At 40.0% G+C, this 22,850-nt stretch overlaps 1 protein-coding gene across 1 annotated transcript in view; it reads left to right on the top strand.

Annotated features, from left to right (window-relative positions):
• zgc:154142 (uncharacterized protein LOC555481 homolog) overlaps positions 1 to 22,850 on the top strand; it is a 50,562-nt gene that overhangs the window by 17,346 nt on the left and 10,366 nt on the right. Inside the window, exons 9-19 of the mRNA XM_034188933.1 lie at positions 1,153 to 1,293; positions 4,188 to 4,433; positions 4,524 to 4,709; positions 9,388 to 9,497; positions 12,374 to 12,474; positions 13,042 to 13,319; positions 13,559 to 13,722; positions 15,120 to 15,303; positions 15,409 to 15,627; positions 16,665 to 16,799; positions 16,901 to 17,122. Coding sequence (XP_034044824.1) covers positions 1,153 to 1,293; positions 4,188 to 4,433; positions 4,524 to 4,709; positions 9,388 to 9,497; positions 12,374 to 12,474; positions 13,042 to 13,319; positions 13,559 to 13,722; positions 15,120 to 15,303; positions 15,409 to 15,627; positions 16,665 to 16,799; positions 16,901 to 17,122 — 1,986 coding nt within the window. The remainder of the gene's footprint in view (positions 1 to 1,152; positions 1,294 to 4,187; positions 4,434 to 4,523; positions 4,710 to 9,387; positions 9,498 to 12,373; positions 12,475 to 13,041; positions 13,320 to 13,558; positions 13,723 to 15,119; positions 15,304 to 15,408; positions 15,628 to 16,664; positions 16,800 to 16,900; positions 17,123 to 22,850) is intronic.

Raw genomic sequence — 22,850 nt, 5'->3', positions numbered from 1 at the left:
CCTTTCCAATGACAATTTCTGCTGACTCAATCACGAAGAGTAGTCAGGGATCAAATACTGTAGTTCTGTCAAAATTGTAGAATATATATGTGTGTACAGTATCTATCTATCTATCTATCTATCTATCTATCTATCTATCTATCTATCTATCTATCTATCTATCTATCTATCTATCTATCTATCTATCTATCTATCTATCTATCTAAGAACAGGAGTTTCCTGTTCTTCCCGTGTTTGCATGGGTTCCCTCCGGGTGCTCCAGCTTCCTCCAACATCAAAACCTCAAAAGGTTCAGTGAATTGGTGATTCTAAATTGACTAAAGTGTAAGTGAGAGTGTAAATCTGTTGACCGTCCAGTAGATCAATGGCCTGTGCAGGGTGTAGTGACTGTGAAGATAGGCTCCAGCCCCCAGTGATCCTTAACAGGACTATGTGGCTTTAGAAAATGGATGGATGGGAAATTTGCAATTAATCTGTACTTCTCATGATGAGCAAGATGTGTAACCATAGGAGACAATCTGTATGGATGTTGGATCAACTATGGTCCATTACACCTAGTCCCACAACTGGCCCGGCTATGAATTGGGCTGGATACTGGCCTCCATTTTGGAGTGAGATTTCCTACTCCTAAACAACCAATAGGAGAGCAGCACTCGCGCCACATCAACATGAGGCTGACGCATGGGCTGACGTCAGCATCTTGGCCGCCAACCAATCATAGGCTAGGAGAGAGAGGCCAGTATCTGGCCCAATTCAGGGTCGGTTGTCGGGCTGCGTTACACCAACAGTCTCTACGTATCTGTCTCTATCCCTCGTGTGATCTGTATCTTTCTCTGGCTCTCTCTACATATATCAGCACTATAACCGAACAGGTTGGGGACTGTCACTGCATATTTGATGTTGTTGTTACTTTAAAATCAGTCATTTGATACATAAATATGTCCATTTCTATAAAATGTCAAGAGATTAACATATATTTGCCCGTCATCTTGCAACCTAAGCATCCAGCTTTCGTAGCTACCCAGCCCCTGATTGTTTCATGCATTTTTAAGTTGATCCAGGAGTTTGCCTTGTCAAAATTTTAGGCAAATGTTTTTGCATTCAACTCACGCTCTCAAGTCAACTCTTGAAAGACTTCCTCCTCGTCCTCAGGGACACACTGTGGTTACGTCCTTCCTCCAGCAGCGGTCAGTGCCGGCGACACCGTATCTGTCACCTTTCAGTCTGACAGTCGCCTTTCAGACCGAGGATTCTCTGCAACGTGGAAGGCCGTTTATCCTGAGGATATCGCAGGTACTGGCAACACAAATAAAACCTGAAAGCCTCTATGTCACATATTTATCAATTTGGACAACTTTTCTTTCTTTCTTTTTTTTTTTGCATGAGCACTGTGATGCCTGCATGTCAGAGTACAACAAAAGGCATAAAAAGCATCATAAAATCAATCATCATTTTCAGACAAGAAAGTCAATGACATGTCTGTATGGAGCAGTGGAAGTGTTCCAGTCCATACGTATTTGGACAGTGTCACAGTTTTGGTAACTTTACCTCTGAACACCCCCACATTGTAGATGAAATAACACAAACTTTGAACTTTAATTCAAGGGGTTTAATACAAATGTAATTTTAACTCTTTAGGAATTATAGCCTTTTTATTATACATACTTCCATCAGATGGACAAAATTATTGTTCCTACAATTCATCACTTTTACAGCCAGTTCTCTTGTCAGTGGATGAATATATGAGCATTTCCTAGTCACTTAATATGTCTTGGACTTCACTTACATAAATAATTAAGAAATAAGTATGGTATTGTATGGTAAATGTGTTTGAAACAGGAAGCCCTCAAAAACAGAGGGCCCATGCAAGAAGGTGGTGAGGGAAGCCACCAGGACACCCATGAAAATTTTGAAGGTGTTCTTGACTTCTGTGGCTGTGATTCAATAATTAAGTAATGGAAACAGTATGTGACTATACAGTAAATCTGTCCAGAGTAGTCAGTCCATAAAAACTGAGTGATTTTACAAGAAGGACCCCACTGATGGTCTGACACCACTGAAGGCTGCTATGCCCATGAAAATCATCAACTAACGTAAGACGGCTAATCTACAAGTTTAGCCGTCGATGTGAAATGGTGATTAGACGGCTAATGTTGGGCAACTAACCATAGTCAACTAAGAAAGTTTAGTAGACTAAAAGATTAGACCGCTTTATGAAACTGGGCCCAGGAGTAGCATCACGTATGACATCTGGCAGAAAACCTATAATAAATCAGCATATGGATCCATACCAGAGCCGCTGTGGTAACCCTGAGTAAAAACGCGAGTAGTAAAAAGAAAACCATTGTGAATCTGGAAAAGTGGATAGTGACGATTTTCCCTCCAGTTGTAACTCCGTTAGGGGGAACAATAATGCTGCTACTTATTTATTAGGTTGCTGCAGAGTGATGAAGGAGGTAAAACAAGCAGTAATTAAAAACAGTCTTACAGAGTGGAAAAGGGAAAAGAGGGTAACAGCAGGAAGAAGGTAATAAAGAGTTTGATTATTGCACAACTGAAATATAATAGTGCAGCAGATAAGTTAATATTTACTGAGGGATCCTTCAAATGATGATGCAAGCACCAAATTTGTCACACATACTCCTTAGACATTACTCTTTTAAAAATGCTAATAGGATTAATAAATGGAATAGTTTTGACTGTGTTGCATGCTTGGTTTGCAAATAAAGGTTCAACAATGACGGCATCCACTGGATTCTATGACATGTGACATATGCTACCCTGTAACATGATAATTAAGCATGATACATGATGCAAACTATTCCTTTTTAAAACCATATTCACTCAACTAATAATTTCCATCACTTTTTACCAAAATTGGAGCAACTTAAACTTTTGACACCTGTACAAATTGAAATTGACCTTTGTCACCATTCTTGCTGTTTTTACCCCATAACTCCAGATCATTCCTTCACAGATAGTCCAAACTATACCTTTTTGGAATCTTTATGATCAGACAAATAATATGGAATACCTTTCAATATGATTGGAGCATTTTTAAATTTTGACCCCTGTGTAATTCTTCAATTGACCCCTTCTTGGCCGTCTATTGAAAGTTCATGTGGCCACTCGGCATTTTTAAAAGAGTAATGTCTAAGGAGTATGTGTGACAAATTTGGTGCTTGCATCACCATTTGAAGCAGTTTTTCAGTTATTCACTGCACTATAAAGATAATCGCACGTGTGTTTTGGAATAAGAATCAGGTGACAAATTGTGTGATGAAAATCAGTGGTGGGCAAATCTAACCTGAATGTTAGTCAAGGTGGTTGAAGTATCTGGTGAGGAGCCCCGAGGGAGGTTTTCCAGGTACATCCAACTGGGGAAGATCCAGGACCTGCTGGAGGGATTATATCCCCCAGCTGTCTTGGGAACATCTCAGGATCCCCCAAGAAGAGTTCTGAGAAGAGCTGCTTAGTCTGCTGCCAACACAACCTCGGCCCAGATAAGTGTCAGACAATGAATGAATGAATAAATGAGGAAAAAACCTCTTTCTGCTGCTTGCATCAATAATTCTGGTTTGAGCTATAGCAGGGGTCACCACCCCTGTTCCTGGAGGTCACCTGTCCTGCATGTTTTCCATGTCTACCTACTCAAGTCACACCTGATTTTGTTAGAAGTTCTGTTTTCCAGCTCTTGATTGGCTGAGCACACCTGATAGTTAATTGCCTGGGAGTGGATCAGGGAGAGTTACAAAACATGCAGGGCAGGTGCCCTCCAGGAACAGGGGTGGTGACCCCTGAGCTATAGATTACCAAGCGGGGACTGGCCACAGCTGGGACTGTCTCTGTGCCAGATGAGATATTGTGGTAACGGGGGGGGGGGGGGGGGGGGGGGATTACAAGTCATGTAAATAGCAAAGTGGAGTTGGACTGCATGCTGATTTGGCACAAATTTCATGCTGGATGCCCTAACTGACACAACTGCATATTAGATGGGCAATGGGCAGAGGTGGCCTTGAAAGAGGAGCCTTCCGCTCTGGAAACAAGCACACTTAACCACTTGGCCACCACCCCTGCAAGATAGGGCCCTTAGTCTTATTTCCTCTGCCATATTAAGTCTTTTAGAGTATAAAATACTAGAACTTTTCAGCACCGTATCTGATGCAGACTCTCTGTTCCTGTTTCAGAATTGCAGGGCTGTGGTGGTTCTTTCAAGGAGGAAACAGGTTTTATGAAGTCCCCGAGCTGGCCCATGAACTACAAGGCTAATACTGAGTGCATGTGGAACATTGTGCTGCCATTGTGGAAGACGATCACACTCACATTCACTCACTTTGATCTGGAAGATGAATGGATCTTGACTTTCAAATGTGTGGATACTGTCATGGTGTACGACATCAGTACTCTGACTAATACACTGAATACAAAGCATGGTAAGCTGACTTAACAATTATTCTGTTTTAAAAAAATTTATTTCACTTCAGTTGCATTTTTTAATGGATTATTCCTTTATTCCCCTGTAGGTCCATTTTGTGGCAAGACTCAACCTAGTACCATCCAGACAAAAGGCAATCGGTTGGTACTTCGATTCCATTCAAACACATTTAATGAAGCCAAAGGATTCAGAGCCTATTGGACAACAAACCCTAGTCTGCCTGCTCCAACTGAGCCTCCTGTTCAGCCAAACCCATGGGACAACATTACCATAGGTGGAATAACCCTCCCAGCCTGAAACACTTTACTGCACCCTACAGTGTGTTTACCACATACGTACCACACAATACAGCAGTCAGGATCAGGGGTGAAACCTCCCTTTGATCTTTAAGCTTTGATTCTGATTTACTTGATCCCATCGAGAAGTTTGCCGATTTGTTGAGCAACCAGGATCAAAGTTCAGGATCTTTACTTTGATCCAGATTCCTTCCATCATGATTCAGATTCAAAGCAAAACAGACATATGATGGCAGTATACAATTTCTTTGGTGAATTTGAAATATCAGGGATCAGAATCAAAGCTCAAATCTTAGCTCTGTGATCAGGTTTATTAATGAACATTGAGGATCAAAGATGAGTGATCAGGATTGAAGAAATCGACCTATATTCAACACTTGGGATCTGGGTTCAGCATTCAAAATAAAAAGCTAGTGATTGGAATCCAAGACCAGGCTAAAGGATGATGTCCAGGATCTAAGGTCATAATCTTAGCGCTGTGATCAGACTTAGGGATGGGCAGTCAGGATCAAATATCAGAGATCAGGATCAAAGGCCATCCATTAGAATATTTTAGAAGAAATTAAAAGTAATAACCTTCTGAATATTGAAAAGAAAGAGAGTGTGTCATTAGAGTGATAAATAGAGGACTGTTGGACCTTGGAGAAGGTGTGAGTCTTCTTCCAGTCACACAAATAGTCTTGTTGTGTAGTTTGCAAGTTGTCATTGCCTTCCTATCATCAATCCCATCAACCAGCGTTGAGCCTCAAAGAACCCTCTGGAAGGTGGCCTATTTTTACCTGATTCACAGTTTCTGTCATCCTCACCACCCATTCTTCAGTGACACCCCCCACCCCCCCCCCCGCCACACACTTACACACACACACACTTTCCCCTCTCTTTGTTTTGACCAGATGTGCAGAGCACAAGAGTCCTAGTGCTCCGCTCATTCCAATCTGACCCATTCTTTCTTTCATTCCCATTCTTCAGCCAGTGAAGAGCCCCAGGTGGTCCAAACCCCTGCCAAGAGTAGACGTACAGTTTTAGAGACAGAATGTGCAGCCTCTGGGTTTTTCCATTCAGTGACATGCATGAGGAGGTTTCCGTGATGGATAAGGAAAGGAAAAAGGGTGACAGAGGAAAAAGCAACAAAGTCAAAAACATGTGCAAAATGACAGTAGGACAATACAGCAGCTGCCTGGAAAGGTAAACATGGACAACACAAGTTCAAAACCCAAGGTCAGCCAGTTCTGAACACATTTGAAATTTCAGGGTTTGGCAAGTCATTTCTAGTAGCAGCAGCACAAGATTTATCAGGGTGTCAGGGTACACACCACCACGCAGTGGCGGCTCCAGAGATTTTTTTTCTGCACATGCTATGGGGGAGCTTGGCATTTTTATGAGGGTGCTATGAAATAAGGGCTTGTGTGTCACGACGGCGCTCTGCTACCCACAGGTGCCCGTCTTCATGTCAGTGTTAGCTAGGAAATTAAGCTAGCAGCTGTGGGGAGAAAAATGATGCCTCACTGCATATCAAATACATGCAATATAAAACACAACGTCCAACCACAACTAGAATTAAAGAAGTGAGAGAATTTATGGTTGATGATGATCCCAAAAAATTTTGTCTGTATTGCAAATTAGTTCTGGCTAACCCACAACAATGTTCCACAACGTTTCAGAATTTTGTTAAAGATTCCGTATCAAGAGGAAGACGTGCCATGCTAAATGGGGCCTCATTACCAGTGTTGCCGCAGTTACTTTGAAAAGTTACTTTATACAGTTACATTATGCAGTAATCAGCAAAGTAACTAACCAGCAAAGTAACTAAGTGACGAATAGGGACGTTGCTGTGTACTTAATCTTACAAATAACCAAGTTAGATTACTAGTTACTTTATTAGTTACATTCAGAAGTTGCCGACAAGATGCCCACAGCTACTAATAATGTATAATGCTCTAATGTAACTGTATAAAATAACTAATAAAGTAACTTCCCAAAGTAGCTGTGCCGACACTGCTCATTACATCACCAACTGCTTTGAAAGACAGTTGATTTGCCCCCTCTGGTGTTGTAATATGGTTTACATAAAATACACTTAACTCGTCTGCCCCCTGGTGGAGAATTCAGGAATGTGCATCCTTATCAAATTATGAATTTTATATTTAAAGCCTCAGTCAGCGTAGCGTCTGTTCACGCATGAGCATGTTTGTCGATTGTTTCCAAAATGTTTGAAAACAATAGTTGGTTCAAACATTGGTTCAAAGTTTTTAAATGTTTTGAAAAAATATATCTTTATGTTTCCAGAGTAAGTGCTGTAATTCCCACCAAAATACGCCGTCGTCACTTTATTGCTCTTTCCAGAAAGAGATTTGTTGTGGCTCACGATGTTATTTGCAGTCTTATCCTTGTTTCTTGTCAGTGACAATAACACAATTTTCTCCCACCATGATTCTTCATTTAGTTACCTGGAACTAGTCATATGTGTTCTATGTGAACTCATTACTGCTGGTAATAATACCATCACAACAACACTGTACTGCACACAGTCTACAACCCCAACACGTATCGAAAGCTTCCTCTCCTGTTTTGGATGATGTATGTGTGCAAATCGTGTGTTAATGATAGCAGGAGACTTTGACATGCTTACTTCCAGAATTCATTGACTTTGACTTTTTACACTTTTTGACAGTCACACCTGATTTAATTTCATGTGGCTGTTTTCCTGACTCTTATTTTTTCTGTAGCCTGGATTTTGAACTCTACCAGCATCTTTTGTAGAGTTGGCACATTTAAAACTTTGAACTAGTTTTCAAAATCTAGTGCACGCACGCAGCCTAAAATCAAGACCTTGCACTGTAGCTACTCTAAATAAGTTGAAAGAAAAGTTGGCTGTGTGATTGATGTATTCACGTGCTTTTGTTGACCCTGATGTTTTTCAAATGCCTTTGGATTTGCTTTGCTAATTTGTTGTGGGTTTTTGACTGCCAGAAAAGACAAGTTCACCTTTTTATATTTTCTTAGCCTTATTAAAACCCTGTGAGCAATCACTACACATGTTTTACAATTGTGCGGTATGAGAAAAATCCATTTTCCAACAAACTGCTTATGAGAGCATGAATGAGTAACTATATGGCAATTAAAGTAAATCTCTAAAAATAACATAAACCGCTTGTTTCAGAACCGTAAAACTGTATTGTGTAGTTATTAATATGTTCTTGTATTTTATGATTACTTACAACACTTAATGGTGAAATAGTTAATTTTCTGTAGAAACCACTTACCCATTTATTAGTACTTGTAGTCACAGGGATAAAAAAAAAAAAAAAAAAAACTAAAGCGGACATCACACTTACTTCCATGATATTTTTGTCCACCATCTTCTATAAGAAATTAACTTATCCATTTATCCATTTTCTGGCCTTCCAACCAGAGGGGATAAAAAATTACTCAAGGCAAGTCCAAATATTAATGTACCTGATTATATATAGTTTGTCATCCCTTCATCAGCTTGTCATGCCAGTCGTTTTCATGAACAACAAACCTCATGTCATTACCCACAAATAAAAATAAATCAAACTATTTTTTTTTTATTCTCTCTTAAAAATCTGAAGAAAATCTTACAAATATTAATTTCTTATTGTCAGGGTTCATGTCTTAATAAGCAACAATCATTTAATAAAAAGATTGCATGTAAAAACCACATAAGAATAACCAGTCTGTATGGCAAGAATGTTTAAAACTTGGTTTCTTGTGTTTCAGTGCTTGTACGTATTTAACATAATTAACTTTCAGAGTGTTTGCATTTGGTTTTTGGGTGAAAATCTATTATTGTAAATGGAATCCAGAAGACTTCTCTTTAAATAACTCTGCAGTTGAATATTTATTGCTGTGATTGCTTCAGACTTTCAGATGCTACTGTTATCACCCAGGCATTGGCTGTGGTATTGTTATTATGATTCTCAAGCATTCAGTACTTGTATGTCATCTGCAAACAGCTTCTAATGACTCTGATGAACAGACAGGAGGCTACATTAAGAGGCTAAAACTCTATAACTGGTCTTTTTAAAAAGTTTCCTTGGTGAAGTAAACATGCACACCTATCTCTATAGGGATAATCTCTTCTAATGACATTTTCACCTGTTCAAGGGTGACTGGAAACAGTTTACTGTGAATGTTTTTAGTTTGCCCCTGTTGTTACATTAACTAGCCATTTAGTCCGTGACAGTTTTTGCGTTCTAAATCGATACTGCACTAATGAAATTCATTTTATCCCAAGTGAAAGCATGAACCCCAAAACTTCTAACAATAGAGCTTTAGGGTGAAAAATCTTAAACTTCCCCTTTAAGGAATTCATATTGCGGAAAACTACAGTATGTGTTAAATTATCTTTACAGCCAAATGTGTTTGGGGTTTCGTGTTACGCATCTCCAAGAGGAAATAGAACCACAAATGAATCAATGTCAGCCTACTGTGATGGACAAATTATGAATAAGAAAGAGTATCAGACTCGGTGACTGAATTGTACAGCATGTTCAACACAGCTGCTTATGTGCTTGCTGCAGATATGTACTTTATATTCAGACTTTGTTCACACTCACACACAAAACACAGATTCATGAGAGCGCAGATGAGCAGACACAAGGTAATTGAGAGTGATCTCCTCTTGTTTCCTAGACTGGCCCAGTACATGTGGAAAACCGGCCATTCCTCCCAACATCATGTCACGTATTGTCAACGGAGATCCAGCCAAGCCTCACTCCTGGCCCTGGCAAGTGTCCATGCAGGTCAGTCCTCACTCCTGAAGAAGGTAAAGATACATACATAAACATAAGTTATATATACAGCAGCACTGTCAAAAACAATGTGATTTTAATTCAGAACCCTACTTCCCAACCTGGGCTCCAAGCCCATTTTGCCATTACCTACAAAATATATTACTGGTGATATTATTCAGTTTATATTGTTGGTACTCATACTCTAAACTTCCACTGAAGATGCAAAGGGCCTCATTCACATAGAAATGATTGATGTGCAAATCTGGGATTCATCAGTGTGTTCTTACCAACATTTATTTGTACTCTGCAAACAAATCTAGAACTTCCACCAACTGTCTGTGCACAAATGATAAAGACCCAGTTGTCCTAGAGAATGTAACCACACACCCTTTTCTTAAAATACACATTATATTAACACTCTATTTATGTTTTTAAAAAGGCTTTATTAAAAAAATAATTTAATAATTTAGTTCACTAATGCATTGACCAAATGAATTCAATAACCATGAACTTGACACTCTTTCATCCTCAGTACTTATTGTCATAATTAATGAGTATAAGAGAATGTTCATATTCCAATGTCACGGTTTTGGGTTTTGATAAATTGTTTATCAGCCTGTAATTGATCGCTCACTCTTAACAATTTCTCATGCCATTAAATTGTAAATCTCTAGTTTATTTTAACTGATTAATTGGCAGCATATTAATTGGCATCCAGGGTATATAAATGACTCCCATTTACCTCCAAACTGTCAGGATGTGAGGTTCTGCCTGATTGTGTTTTCATGCTTTTGCTATGTTTGCCTCGCTGTAGTCTTATTCTCTTGTCTGGGTTTTTCCTTGCTTGGGTTTTTCTGTCCCTGTCTCTCTTGGTTGTATCTCCTGTCTCTTGGTGGTGGGTGTTTCCCTCTCCGTGGCCACACCCGCATTCTGGTGAGTTCTACGCACACTTGCTCCCAATCTACACTTCATCACTTGGGGGTATTTAAGATCCTTTTTGTTCTGTTACCTCGCCAGATTGATGCGCTCTATGCCTTCTCTCCAGCCTTCTTTGTCTTGTTCTCGACCTGCTTGCTTCCCGTGTGCTTTGACCTCTTGCTTGTATTTTTGACCACGCACCTGCCTGATGTATTTGCTCTTGTTCGCTTTATTGGATTGCCTGCCCGTGTACCAGACCCTGCTTTTTCCCAAGTAAACTGTTTTTGCCTACCAAGCCTTGAGTTCGAGTCCAGCATTTGCATCCAGTCACACCCGTTTTCCAGTCTTGGTACAAGCAAACCTAAATAATTTACTTTTTCAAGCAGCAATGCTGTTTTCATTGAAATAAAATTTTGTTGTGATTGAATTGCACTTGTTAATACAGACGACACAAGAAATTGCAAATATCATCTTAAGATTTTTGAACATTTTGTGACAGTCCCTGGTGGATCATCACTTTCTCCATCTTTCCATTGAACAAATGCCACTTAATGATGACTGAGTTTCTCCTTCTCCTCCTTTTTATTTTGTATTCTGGTCTGTGATTCGCTGTGTGGCAGCGACTTTGATGTCAAAACCATCCAAACCTCAGGGGACAGAGCATTCAACGTTCACCGAGTCAGTCCAGGCTTCATTTTTTAAAACATGTCACTGCAGAGGACATACCACAGAAAAGTGCACCATGTTGGGCTTACACCCCCACGATTATTTCAATTTCCATTGTTGTGAAATTCTTCTTTTTGGATGGGGGATGGGGGGCATCTCTTTTTATAACTCAGCTTCTTTCACCTTTGCTCTGCACACCACTGCTCTGCGTGCCACACCAAACAGATGTACTTGTATTGATTAATAGAAACATTTATACGTTACCAACAGTATGTTCTATGAAATTCAATCGGAAATTTGATGCACAATGTAACCTCACTGAGACCTCAGAAAAGGTTGGCATTGGGACCATTTCGATTCTAACTGTGGCCATCAGGGGACAACATTCATACACTGTAACTTGGCAAAGATTTTATATATCAAGGTGAAACTTCATACACAAGGTCACCACAATAAAACTAGGACATGTTCAATGTTGAGTGCAGTTCTGTTCTAATTTCACCCACCAGAGGGTAGAGTCTGAAACCTTATGTGTGTAATAACCCTATAAGGACTTCATGGATGGAGTTGCTACTGTAGACTACACTTAGTTAAGATCTTAAACTAGTTTGAGGTTGGGGGTCAGTGATGCAGGTTAGTGTAACAGTTAACTGTTTTTTAACCTAACCCTGCATAAACAATATTTTAACATGATTAGAGTTGTAAAAAGTGAATGTATCCCTTTATGAAGGCGGCACGATGACCTCACAACAAAAAAGTCCAAGGGTTGCTTCCCGCTTGAACCTTTCTGTGTGGAATTCACATGGGTTCCCTCTCACTTCCAAAGACTTGCAGATTTGGTGAATTGGAACCTTTAAGCCAGAGGTGGGACAAAGTCACCATCAAGTCAATCTCAAGTCATGAATCAGCAATTCCCAAGTCAAGTCTCAAGTAATAATGAACACCAAGCTGACTTGAGACTTGACTTGGGATTTGCTGATCCATGATTTGACAGTGATTTCATCCCACCGCTGCTTTAAGCTGATTGTAGGTGTGTTTGTCTGTCTATATGTGACCCTGAGATAGACTAGCATCCTGTCCAGGGTGTACCCTGCCTCTTGCCCAATGACTCCAGCTCTCTTGTGACCCTTAACCCTATTCAGGACTTTAGTGAGCACAATATGGAGAAAGCAATTGCCATGGGGTCCAATGGACCCCAAAAGTCCTGAATAGGGTTAATTGGAATAAGTGGGTTTGGAAAAATGAATGAATCCAATGATGACCCTTTATCCTGTTTTCTGTGTGGTGTATTTTTTTTTCAGGTCCAGTCATTCAGTCATCCAGAGTTCAGATTCTCACACATCTGTGGAGGTACTCTTATTCATAAGAACTGGGTCCTTACAGCAGCCCACTGCTTCATGTTGTAAGTCATTATGTATTACTATTTATACATCTAATATCTGTTAAATGTACTTTGAAGAAAGCTGATTTGATAAAATATTTTTCCTCATCTCTACGATTATGAACCCTAACGCTCTTATTGGATAGTATGAGCCCAACCCAGACTTTCTGACCTACCTACTGTTTTATAGCAGCTGGTTTACACACAGTTGGAAAACTCCAGCTGCACAGAGGAAATATTCACTGCTGGTTGAAGCCCATGTTGGTAATCTGGAATGGCAGTTGTTAGTGTTGCTGTCTTTTTACCGCTGTCTTATTACAGCGATGGAGCTTTGCCTCGGTAGAGATGCTTCTCTGCCTTGACTAATGAGTTACAGCACCCTTTAGAGAGCGATCTACTGTAAAGCTGACAGAAGAATATCTCAGAATATGCCATTAATGGCAAAAAAATGTTTTTGTGAAAACAGAATGTCACAGAGCAAACAAATATCCTGTGCAGTTGCACCCTTCTTACACCTGAGTTGTCTTTATCGTATCGTGTGTTTTTATTGAGATGTATTATCGGCTGATCTCCCGATTTCTTTCCCAGCAATGTCGATGTGCTGCCATTGTGGCGCATGTGCCTTGGCAAGCACAACTTGACCTACACTGAGCCAAGTGAGCAGTGCTTCAACGTGACTGGCATCATTCTCCATGAGGGCTTCAAATATCCCAGAGTGCCCTCGTTGGAGTTTGACATTGCCCTGGTTAGGCTCGACGGGGAGGTGACGCCCAGCGATGATATTTCCTTTGCCTGCCTTCCTTCAGAGGAGGAAATCCTACCTCAGGGCAAGAAGTGCTTCGCCACAGGCTGGGGAGATGAGACTGGTGCTTTTTCTTTGCTTCATTTTCCTCAGCAAATGCACATATGCTTATATAAACTCTAGTGTAGCCTCTTTACATTAATGCATTGCCTACTCGCTGCGTTTGGATTTGCACAAAAAACAAAACCACTGAGAATGCATTCAAATTGTTGGCATGCCCTCTGCTGGACTCACAGTGCACACACCTCCTGTGTTCATGCCATCACAGGTTTTAGCAGCAGTCTTGTTTTCTGTCATTATCAGGTAACTTCAGAAATGTTACGCTTGCAGAGGCACTGAACCAGGTTGCGCTGCCTGTTGTGCCTTTTGATACCTGCAAGACGTTAGATTACTGGTGGTTCCTGGTCAAGGCGTCCATGATCTGCTGCGGTTATACCCTGCCCGATGAACTCAAGTCCACCTGTAAGGTATACCACTTCCCACAAAGTAGATGAGCTAGTTAGGTTTTAAGGGAGTTCTGTGCATATATTTGTATGCTAATGAAAGGACTGTGCACTTTTGGGAGCCACTATATCTCAGTAGTACTGACTTGTGTAACCTGCAGGTTTGGGGTACCTCATGTGGCATAGCTGTTTCAGCATCAGTGTTACTATGACATTTACATAAATTTACATAATGTTGAGGGCACTTTTATTTTATTATTTTTTGTATTCATTTCTGGTTATATCACACCACAGAGGAGGTAGCTTTCAAGCTGACAATTTGACATTGCCACAACGTTGCTACTGCTACAACGTTGCATCTACATTGCTGTGGCAAAATGTGGTACTAAGGACACTGTCACAAGGCAACCTGTAGACAACGTCATTTTTGACTGGACTAAACTTATAGCAATGTTGTCAAAATGTATGTTTGTTGGGTCAGTGGGATAAGAGTAGGACTACCAATATGTCGACATGAGATTGATTCCTGGTCATCCTACCTGTCTGTGTCTTTGCACAAGACACAGTCCACCAAGCTGTAATTGGATAGCGGCCTAGACTGGGGAAGTCACCTGCGATGGACTGGCGTCCCATGCAGGGGGAGTCATAGACTCTCATCTGCTGCACCGTATCCGGGGATAAGTACACATGGGCCCCGGAGTATGTCTGTTTTGTGCCCGTGCTTAGCAGTTGACAGCTATATTGACATCATGAGTACCAAATAGTAGATGGTGCACTATGTAAGATGTTGTGATATTTGGATTAATTTGTGTTTGAAATATAGCTCCAGATCAATACTTCTTCAACACGTGATGTTAACAGCATATGTAACCCTTATGAAGTAATGTGTTCAGCAGGATTTTCGATGGTTCTGTGTATAAATCTGGATAAGAACTAAGGGAATACCTCTGTTAGGCACCACTATGTCTCAGTAGGACTGAGGGAGCCTTGATTCAATCTACTCAACAGAATTGGATGTCTAATTGCTGACCTCTCATTCACCTTTGGAACACAGAGAGGGCCTACATTTTATGATCACAGAGCACAGGAAAGAACATAAGGTCCACAAGGTCAATTAAATAAGAGGGCTCAATGTCATTAAACCTTTTGAGCTACACAGACGTTTGTTTTCACATGTGCAGGGAGTCCATGTAGAGAGGCCAAAGTCAGAGTAATGTGATCAAACTTCCTCTTCTGGGCACATTTCCACTAGTACCTTCTAGTATAATACTTTGGCCCAGACCATCATGTCTAATAACCTCATCTGGAGAAACAGATATGTTCCATTTCCATATACTTTTCTGTTTATCTCTGTTCTTGTAGGGATGTTATGCACCCCAAGTAGCTTTTGTTTGATGTTGATTCACGTCTTTGATTTACAGGGAGATTCAGGTGGTCCTCTGGTGTGCCAAAACACTACCGGTAACTCTTGGGAGGTTCATGGTATAACCAGCTTCGGCCCTATTGGATGCATTATGAATAAAAAGCCCTCCGTGTTCACCCGCACCTCTGCCTATCTCCCCTGGATCAACAACATCATTCGCAAAAACATCTACAATGCACAAAGTATGATTCCAGCTGGGCTAAACTAAACAATTTTGATCAAAATCTAAATATGACTTGATGTCAGAATTTAATACTAGTTTTCACACTTTGTCATTCTCCATGTAGCATCTGGTTGTGGTGGACCAAAGGACTTGAATGGAACAGGTGGCACTATTTCTTCTATGGGGTACCCTGGCATCTACAGCAACAAAGCCCACTGCCAGTGGAACATCAAGGTCACCCACAACAAAGTGATCCATCTTCATTTCCACAATTTCTCACTGGAAGAGAGTCTGTTTTGCATGAATGACAAAGTTAGCCTCAAAGACAAAACCGGAAGTCTAGGTATGCTCAGGTCTACTTGGTTCCACTCTATATGAAAATCCTGTTGTAAGTCATTATTTGGTGTACCGTGTATTTTGTTTTGTGGTAAACTGTCTCCACCCGCATACATTTTAGTTTGATTACTGCGGTTTGTGATGTATCATCAAACAGGCAGACAGACATGAATTTGGCCCCAGTGACCTTTGGCAAATTTGACCTTCCTGGATAATTCTGGATCCAGTGTTCATATGTATGCCACATTTGGTGTAAATCAGTGTGAAAAAAACTAAATTTTTAACTTTGACCTCAGTGACTTTGACGGCACTGATTGACCTTAGGCAAATTTGACCTCAGCTGGTCAATTTGAGAACCCACCTATATATATGTGCCACGTTTAAAGCAAACTGGAGTGAAAAAAACTTAGGTTTTGACCTTTGACTACACTGACATTGACCCAATGATTGACAGGCAAATTTGAGCTTGCTTGGGCAATTCCAGGACCCAGGTACATGTTGTGGCCACATTTGGTAAAAATGAAAGTGGAAGGAAAAAAGAATCAGAATTTTGTCATTAGACCCCATTGACTTTGATCTTTGTCCAAACTCTCCTTGACAGTCAACTCTGGAGCTGACTGTCATCTGCATAACAAGTTTGGTGGAAATCGACCAAATGACTTGGGAGGAGGAGGAGAACAAACAGACAGATAAACCAACGTCTTGGCCTTTAATCCCAATGACCTTAACTTTTGCCAAAGCAAACCCCTTAAAGGCAATTCTGGGGTCAACCTACATACACATAAGCAGTTTGGTGGAAATTGGTCCAGTTTCCTGAGAAGGGTCCTGCAACAAACAAATAGAAACAGTTGTCAAATTATAGTGTGATGCCAGTGTGTCAGAAATGTCACATTTTCAATCCCATATTAGTCAACATCACGTATAAATAATGGAAACAGGACAGAAAAAATTGCAGTAGTAAAGTTTTAATATGCTAAAAAAAATGTTTGGAGGAAAAATGTACACATGTTCTCAGAAATGTCTTCCATGTTCACCTCTTTGCAGGTACACACTGTAGCCATGTGCCACCTCAGGACCTGGTGAGCGACGGAGACACTCTTCATATCACTTTCTCTACCAACGGCAAGGTGGTGGATACGGGATTCATTGCCACCTGGAAGGCAGTGGACCCTACAGATGGTAAGGCAAGAGAAACGTAGCAGAAAAGACACTGAGTTCCCTCACAAAACAAATGTGGCTCCTGTCAGGTTTCTCATTCCTGTCCCCCTTTCTCCACACAGCTCCTTGTGGTGGAACCTTCAGCGGGGATCAAGGAGAAATAACTTCTCCTAATTGGCCGGGTGACTATCAAGCCCAGTCTGTGTGCACGTGGCGTATAACCATTCCTTCAACACAATTCATTCACATCAGCTTCACTCACTTTGAGTTGCAAGCTGTAAATGTGTTTGGAAAGTGTGTGGACTATGTGGAGATCATCAGTGGACAAAGCATGGCTCCTCAAGGTTGGTTAAACTGCTAATTACCCTCATGTTTACACAGTAGTGTTCAGAATAATAGTAGTGGTATGTGACTAAAAAGATTAATCCAGGTTTTGAGTATATTTCTTATTGTTACATGGGAAACAAGGTACCAGTAGATTCTCACAAATCCAACAAGACCAAGCATTCATGATATGCACACTCTTAATGCTATGAAATTGGGCTATTAGTAAAAAAAAAAAAAAAAAGTAGAAAAGGGGGTGTTCACAATAATAGTAGCATCTGCTGTTCATGCTACAAACTCAGAACTATTATGTTCAAACTGCTTTTTTAGCAATCCTGTGAATCACTAAACTCGTATTTAGTTGTATAACCACAGTTTTTCATGATTTCTTCACATCTGTGTCATTGTCTTGTTGAAACACCCATTTCAAGGGCATGTCCTCTTCAGCATAAGGCAACATGACCTCTTCAAGTATTTTGACATATCCAAACTGATCCATGATACCTGGTATGCGATATATAGGCCCAACACCATAGTAGGAGAAACATGCCCATATCATGATGCTTGCACCACCATGCTTCACTGTCTTCACTGTGAACTGTGGCTTGAATTCAGAGTTTGGGGGTCATCTCACAAACTGTCTGCGGCCCTTGGACCCAAAAAGAACAATTTTACTCTCATCAGTCCACAAAATATTCCTCCATTTCTCTTTAGGCCAGTTGATGTGTTCTTTGGCAAATTGTAACCTCTTCTGCACATGTTTTTTATTTAACAGAGGGACTTTGCGGGGGATTCTTGCAAATAAATTAGCTTCACACAGGCGTCTTCTAACTGTCACAGCACTTACAGGTAACTCCAGACTGTCTTTGATCATCCTGGAGCTGATCAATGGGTGAGCCTTTGCCATTCTGGTTATTCTTCTATCCATTTTTATGGTTGTTTTCCATTTTCTTCCACGTGTCTCTGGTTTTTTGTCCATTTTAAAGCATTGGAGATCATTGTAGATGAACAGCCTATAATTTTTTGCATCTGCATATAGGTTTTCCCCTCTCCAATCAACTTATTAATCAAACTACGCTATTCTTCTGAACAATGTCTTGAACGTCCCATTTTCCTCAGGCTTTCAAAGAGAAAAGCAGGTTCAACAGGTGCTAGCTTCATCCTTAAATAGGGGACACCTGATTCACACCTGTTTGTTCCACAAAATTGATGAACTCACTGACTGAATGCCACACTACTATTATTGTGAACACCCCCTTTTCTACTTTTTTTTACTAATAGCCCAATTTCATAGCCTTAAGAGTGTGCATATCATGAATGCTTGGTCTTCTTGGATTTGTGAGAATCTACTGAATCTACTGGTACCTTGTTTCCCATGTAACAATAAGAAATACGAGGTCTATTAGAAAAGTATCCGACCTTATTATTTTTTTCAAAAACCATATGGATTTGAATCACGTGTGATTGCATCAGACAAGCTTGAACCTTCATGCGCATGCGTGAGTTTTTTCACGCCTGTTGGTTGCGTCATTCGCCTGTGAGCAGGCTTTGAGTGAGGAGTGGTCCACCCCTCTCGTCGTTTTTTTCATTGTTTAAGAATGGCTCAGAGACTGCCGCTTTGCTTGATCAAAATTTTTTCAGAAACTGTGAGGGACATCAAAGTGGACACCATTCGAGAAATTCAGATGGTTTTTGGTGAAACTTTTATGGGCTTCAAAGAGATTATATAGTGTTACTGCCGCTTTAAGGACGGCCCAGAGCGACTGGTGGTGCGCCGCGCTCCGAAGCCGCCATCGACAGGCTGAGCGACCATTTCATTTCTAAACGGATGGCTGTATGGATCCATGACCATCGTGTGCAATTTCTCTGGTTATCACAAGAACCTGACATCAACCATTTTTTGGCAGATTTCACTTTTAACAAGAGATTTTGTCATGGAAAGCCGAGCGGAGGCTTCGCACGTCACGATGGATTCGCCACTGGAGCGAGACAAAACCACCTCCGTTTTGGTCTCACAGGACGGCTTTGAGATGGCGTTCAGACAGCTGTCAGTGGTTTTTCCATCGAGTGATTATCCGAGAAATTGTGGATGCCAGAACATGTCCTGTGAGGCTTCATCACGGCGTTGCTGTGCGCCATGCGGCACCGCCGCGACGCGCGGAATTCCTCCGCACGTCTGTGTCAATGTGCCGAAAAATTGCTGATGTCCACGTCTTTTCACAATTCCTGTGCTAGTCAGATGACGTCCCGGATAAAACACAGCGTCCAGTTTGGAAATGAATGGCACATTCCACTGTTACAGGAGTTTTTGTCATGGAAAGAGGAGCGGAGGCTTCGCGCATCGCGGCGGTGCCGCATGGCGCAAAGCAACGCCGTGATGAAGCCTCACAGGACATGTTCTGGCATGTCCAGGCACATCCACAATTTCTCGGATAATCACTCGATGGAAAAACCCACCGACAGCTGTTTGAACGCCATCTCAAAGCCGTCCTGTGAGACCAAAACGGAGATGGTTTTGTTTCGTTCCAGTAGCGAATCCATCGTCACGCGCAAAGCCTCCGCTCGGCTTTCCATGACAAAATCTCTTGTTAAAAGTGAAATCTGCCAGAAAATGGTTGATGTCCAGCTCTTGTGATAACCAGAGAAATTGCACACGATGGTCACGGATCCATACAGCCATCCGTTTAGAATTGAAATGGCCACTCAGCCTGTCGATGGCAGCTTCAGAGCGCGGCGCACCACCAGTCGCTCTGGGCCATCCTTAAAGCGACAGTAACACTCCGTAATCTCTTTGAAGCCCATAAAATTTTCACCAAAAACCATCTGAATTTCTCGAATGGTGTCCACTTTGATGTCCCTCACAGTTTCTGAAAAAAATTTGATCAAGCATAGCGGCAGTCTCTGAGCCATTCCTAACAATGAAAAAAACGACGAGAGGGGAGGACCACTCCTCACTCAAAGCCTGCTCACAGGTGAATGACGCAACCAACAGGCATGAAAAAACTCACACATGCGCACGAAGGTTCAAGCTTGTCTGACGCAATCACACGTGATTCAAATCCATATGGTTTTTTAAAAAATATAAGGTCAGATACTTTTCTAATAGACCTTGTATACTCAAAACCTGGATTAATGTTTTTAGTCACATAGCACTACTGTTATTCTGAACACGAAGACAACGAAGAGCTAGTAAATGCATTTAATCATTATTTTGTCAATATAAGGCCAGAATTGGCAGCTGAAATAAAAATGCCATATTCAGCCTCAGAAATAGGTACTGAACAAGTAAACTCAAATTCATTCTTTCTATCAGCAACAGACGAAATGGAAATAATAAACACTGTTAATGAATTGAAGGCAAAAAAATCAGTAGATTGCAATAAGTTGGACACTACAATAATTAAACAAGTCATTAATGAAATTGCAAAACCTCTAAGTCATATCTATAACTTATCTTTTATTAATGGAGAGTTTCCAAGTCAAATGAAGATTGCCAAAATTACACCTATATATAAAAGTGGAGATAAGTATCTATTCTCAAATTATAGACCTATATCTGTGTTATCTCAATTCTCAAAAAATTTAGAAAAACTATATACAGTACGGTTAGATCAATACATTGAAAAGTTCAAGATATTAAACGATAACCAAAAATAGATCAACAACTTTAGCTTTAATTGATTTTGTGGAAGAAATAACAAATAATATTGATAAAAAGAAACATACAATGGCGATCTTCATTGACTTAAAAAGGCGTTTGATACTATTAACCACAACATATTATTACGTAAATTGGAAAAAATTGGCATAAGGGGTATTGCACTAAATTGGCTCCAATCTTATTTAAACAACAGGCAACAATATGTACAAATAGGAGAATATAAATCTTTGTTTAAACAGATACATGTGGGAGTTCCACAAGGGTCTGTTTTAGGACCTAAACTTTTTTTTATTATATTAATGACTTGCAATTCATCTCTGAAAAACTGAAATTATCCTCTTTGCTGATGACACAACGATAGTATGTTCTGGGGAAAACCTGGAACAACTTGTGATCGAAATGCAAATAGAAATTATTAAATTAAAAAATTGGTTTGATAGTAATAAATTGTCACTTAATATTTCAAAGACAAAATTAATGCTCTTTGGAAACCAAGAATGAAAACAAAAGTAAATCTTAAATTGACATGGTTCCTATTGAAAGGGTTAACCAACATAGATTTTAGGAATAATAATCGATCACAGGATGTGCTGGAAACCCCCACATTGCTAGCATACAATCCAAATGGCCAGAACGTATTTCCATAATGGGGAAAGCCAAACATTTCTTAGATCAGGAGTCCTTATATATTATTTATTGCACATTAATATTACCATATATTAGCTATGGCATTGAGGTATGGGGTAATACATATAAAAGTAATGTAGACACACTTTTTAAGTTACAGAAAGGGCAATAAGAATCATCCATAATGTAGGCTTCAGAGATCATACGAGTACACTGTTTTTACAATCCAAAATACAAAAATTTAGAGATCTTGCAGAATTTAAAACTTTACAAATTATTTTTAAAGTGAAACAAAACCTACTATCAGATAACCTCCGAAAATTGTTTAGTGAAAGAGAGGGAGATTACAATCTAAGAAGGAAATATAATTTAAAAAAAACAGTGTGCTCGTACAACAATGAAACGAATGTGCCTTACGAGACATGGGGTGGATTTATGGAATAACCTAACTGAGGACATCAAAGTATGTACTACAGTACATCAATTCAAAAGAAATTTAAAACTCAAAATATTAAAAAAATATGAAACTGAATAACATAATTCTTAGTATACATACAGGTGTGCATGTTTGTGGATCTAAACTGTTATATTATTTGGGCATGATGAACGTATGGGAAATATGAATGCACACAAGTTGCCCATGATACATGTGTGTGGGGAAAAAAAAAAATTAATATATCATCAAGTTTAATCGAATATAGGTAAATGTGCGTGCATGCATGCATGGGCTGGGTGCCCATGGGTGCTTGTATGTGGGTTAAAAGTGTTATACTGTCAAATCTCATTGAATCTAGTGTGTGTATTGGTGTATGCAAGGGTATTTGTGTATAGAGGTAGTGTATTTATGTAAATACATGTTAATATGTATAATGCAAGGTGTGTGTTTATATAGGTATATATGATCTCAAAATTTTTTATTTATTCTTGTCTGCGTAGTCGAAAATAAAACATGTGAAAGGGGGTAGAAAATATAAGTTTTACTTCATTCTACTCCCTTTGAGTAATGTACGGATTTTCAAAGATGAATGTGCGCAATGTATAAATGTTTTTAACTTGCTCAATAAAGTATTCATCATCATCATCATCAACACTACTGTATGTGCGATGAAGATCAGTTTTATTTTATGTTTTTTAACCCTGCACATTGGGGAAGTTGCAATAGCACGGTGTTGTTTTCACTCTCATGTGTCTGTGGACAAGATAACTTATAAACAACTTGGTGGATTTCCTTCAAACTTTGGTGGGAATATTACCTGGATAGATATCTAGAGGTGATTAGAATTTGGCTTAGTTTTGTCAAAGGTCAAGGAAAACATGGTTTAAAAAACACAACACAATTTTTGTTTTGTGTCTCACTAACCAAGAAGCCCAGATGGATGGTCTAAAGCATATATTTATCAGGAAAATATGCGAGCTTGATTGGTATGAATGACTTCATTATGAACTCACACTAAAGTTAT

The sequence above is a fragment of the Thalassophryne amazonica genome, chromosome 15 (genome assembly GCF_902500255.1).
Source record: "Thalassophryne amazonica chromosome 15, fThaAma1.1, whole genome shotgun sequence".
Lineage (NCBI taxonomy): Eukaryota > Metazoa > Chordata > Actinopteri > Batrachoidiformes > Batrachoididae > Thalassophryne > Thalassophryne amazonica.
Note: the sequence above shows the minus strand (reverse complement) of the source record. Positions and strands in the feature narration are given on the sequence as shown.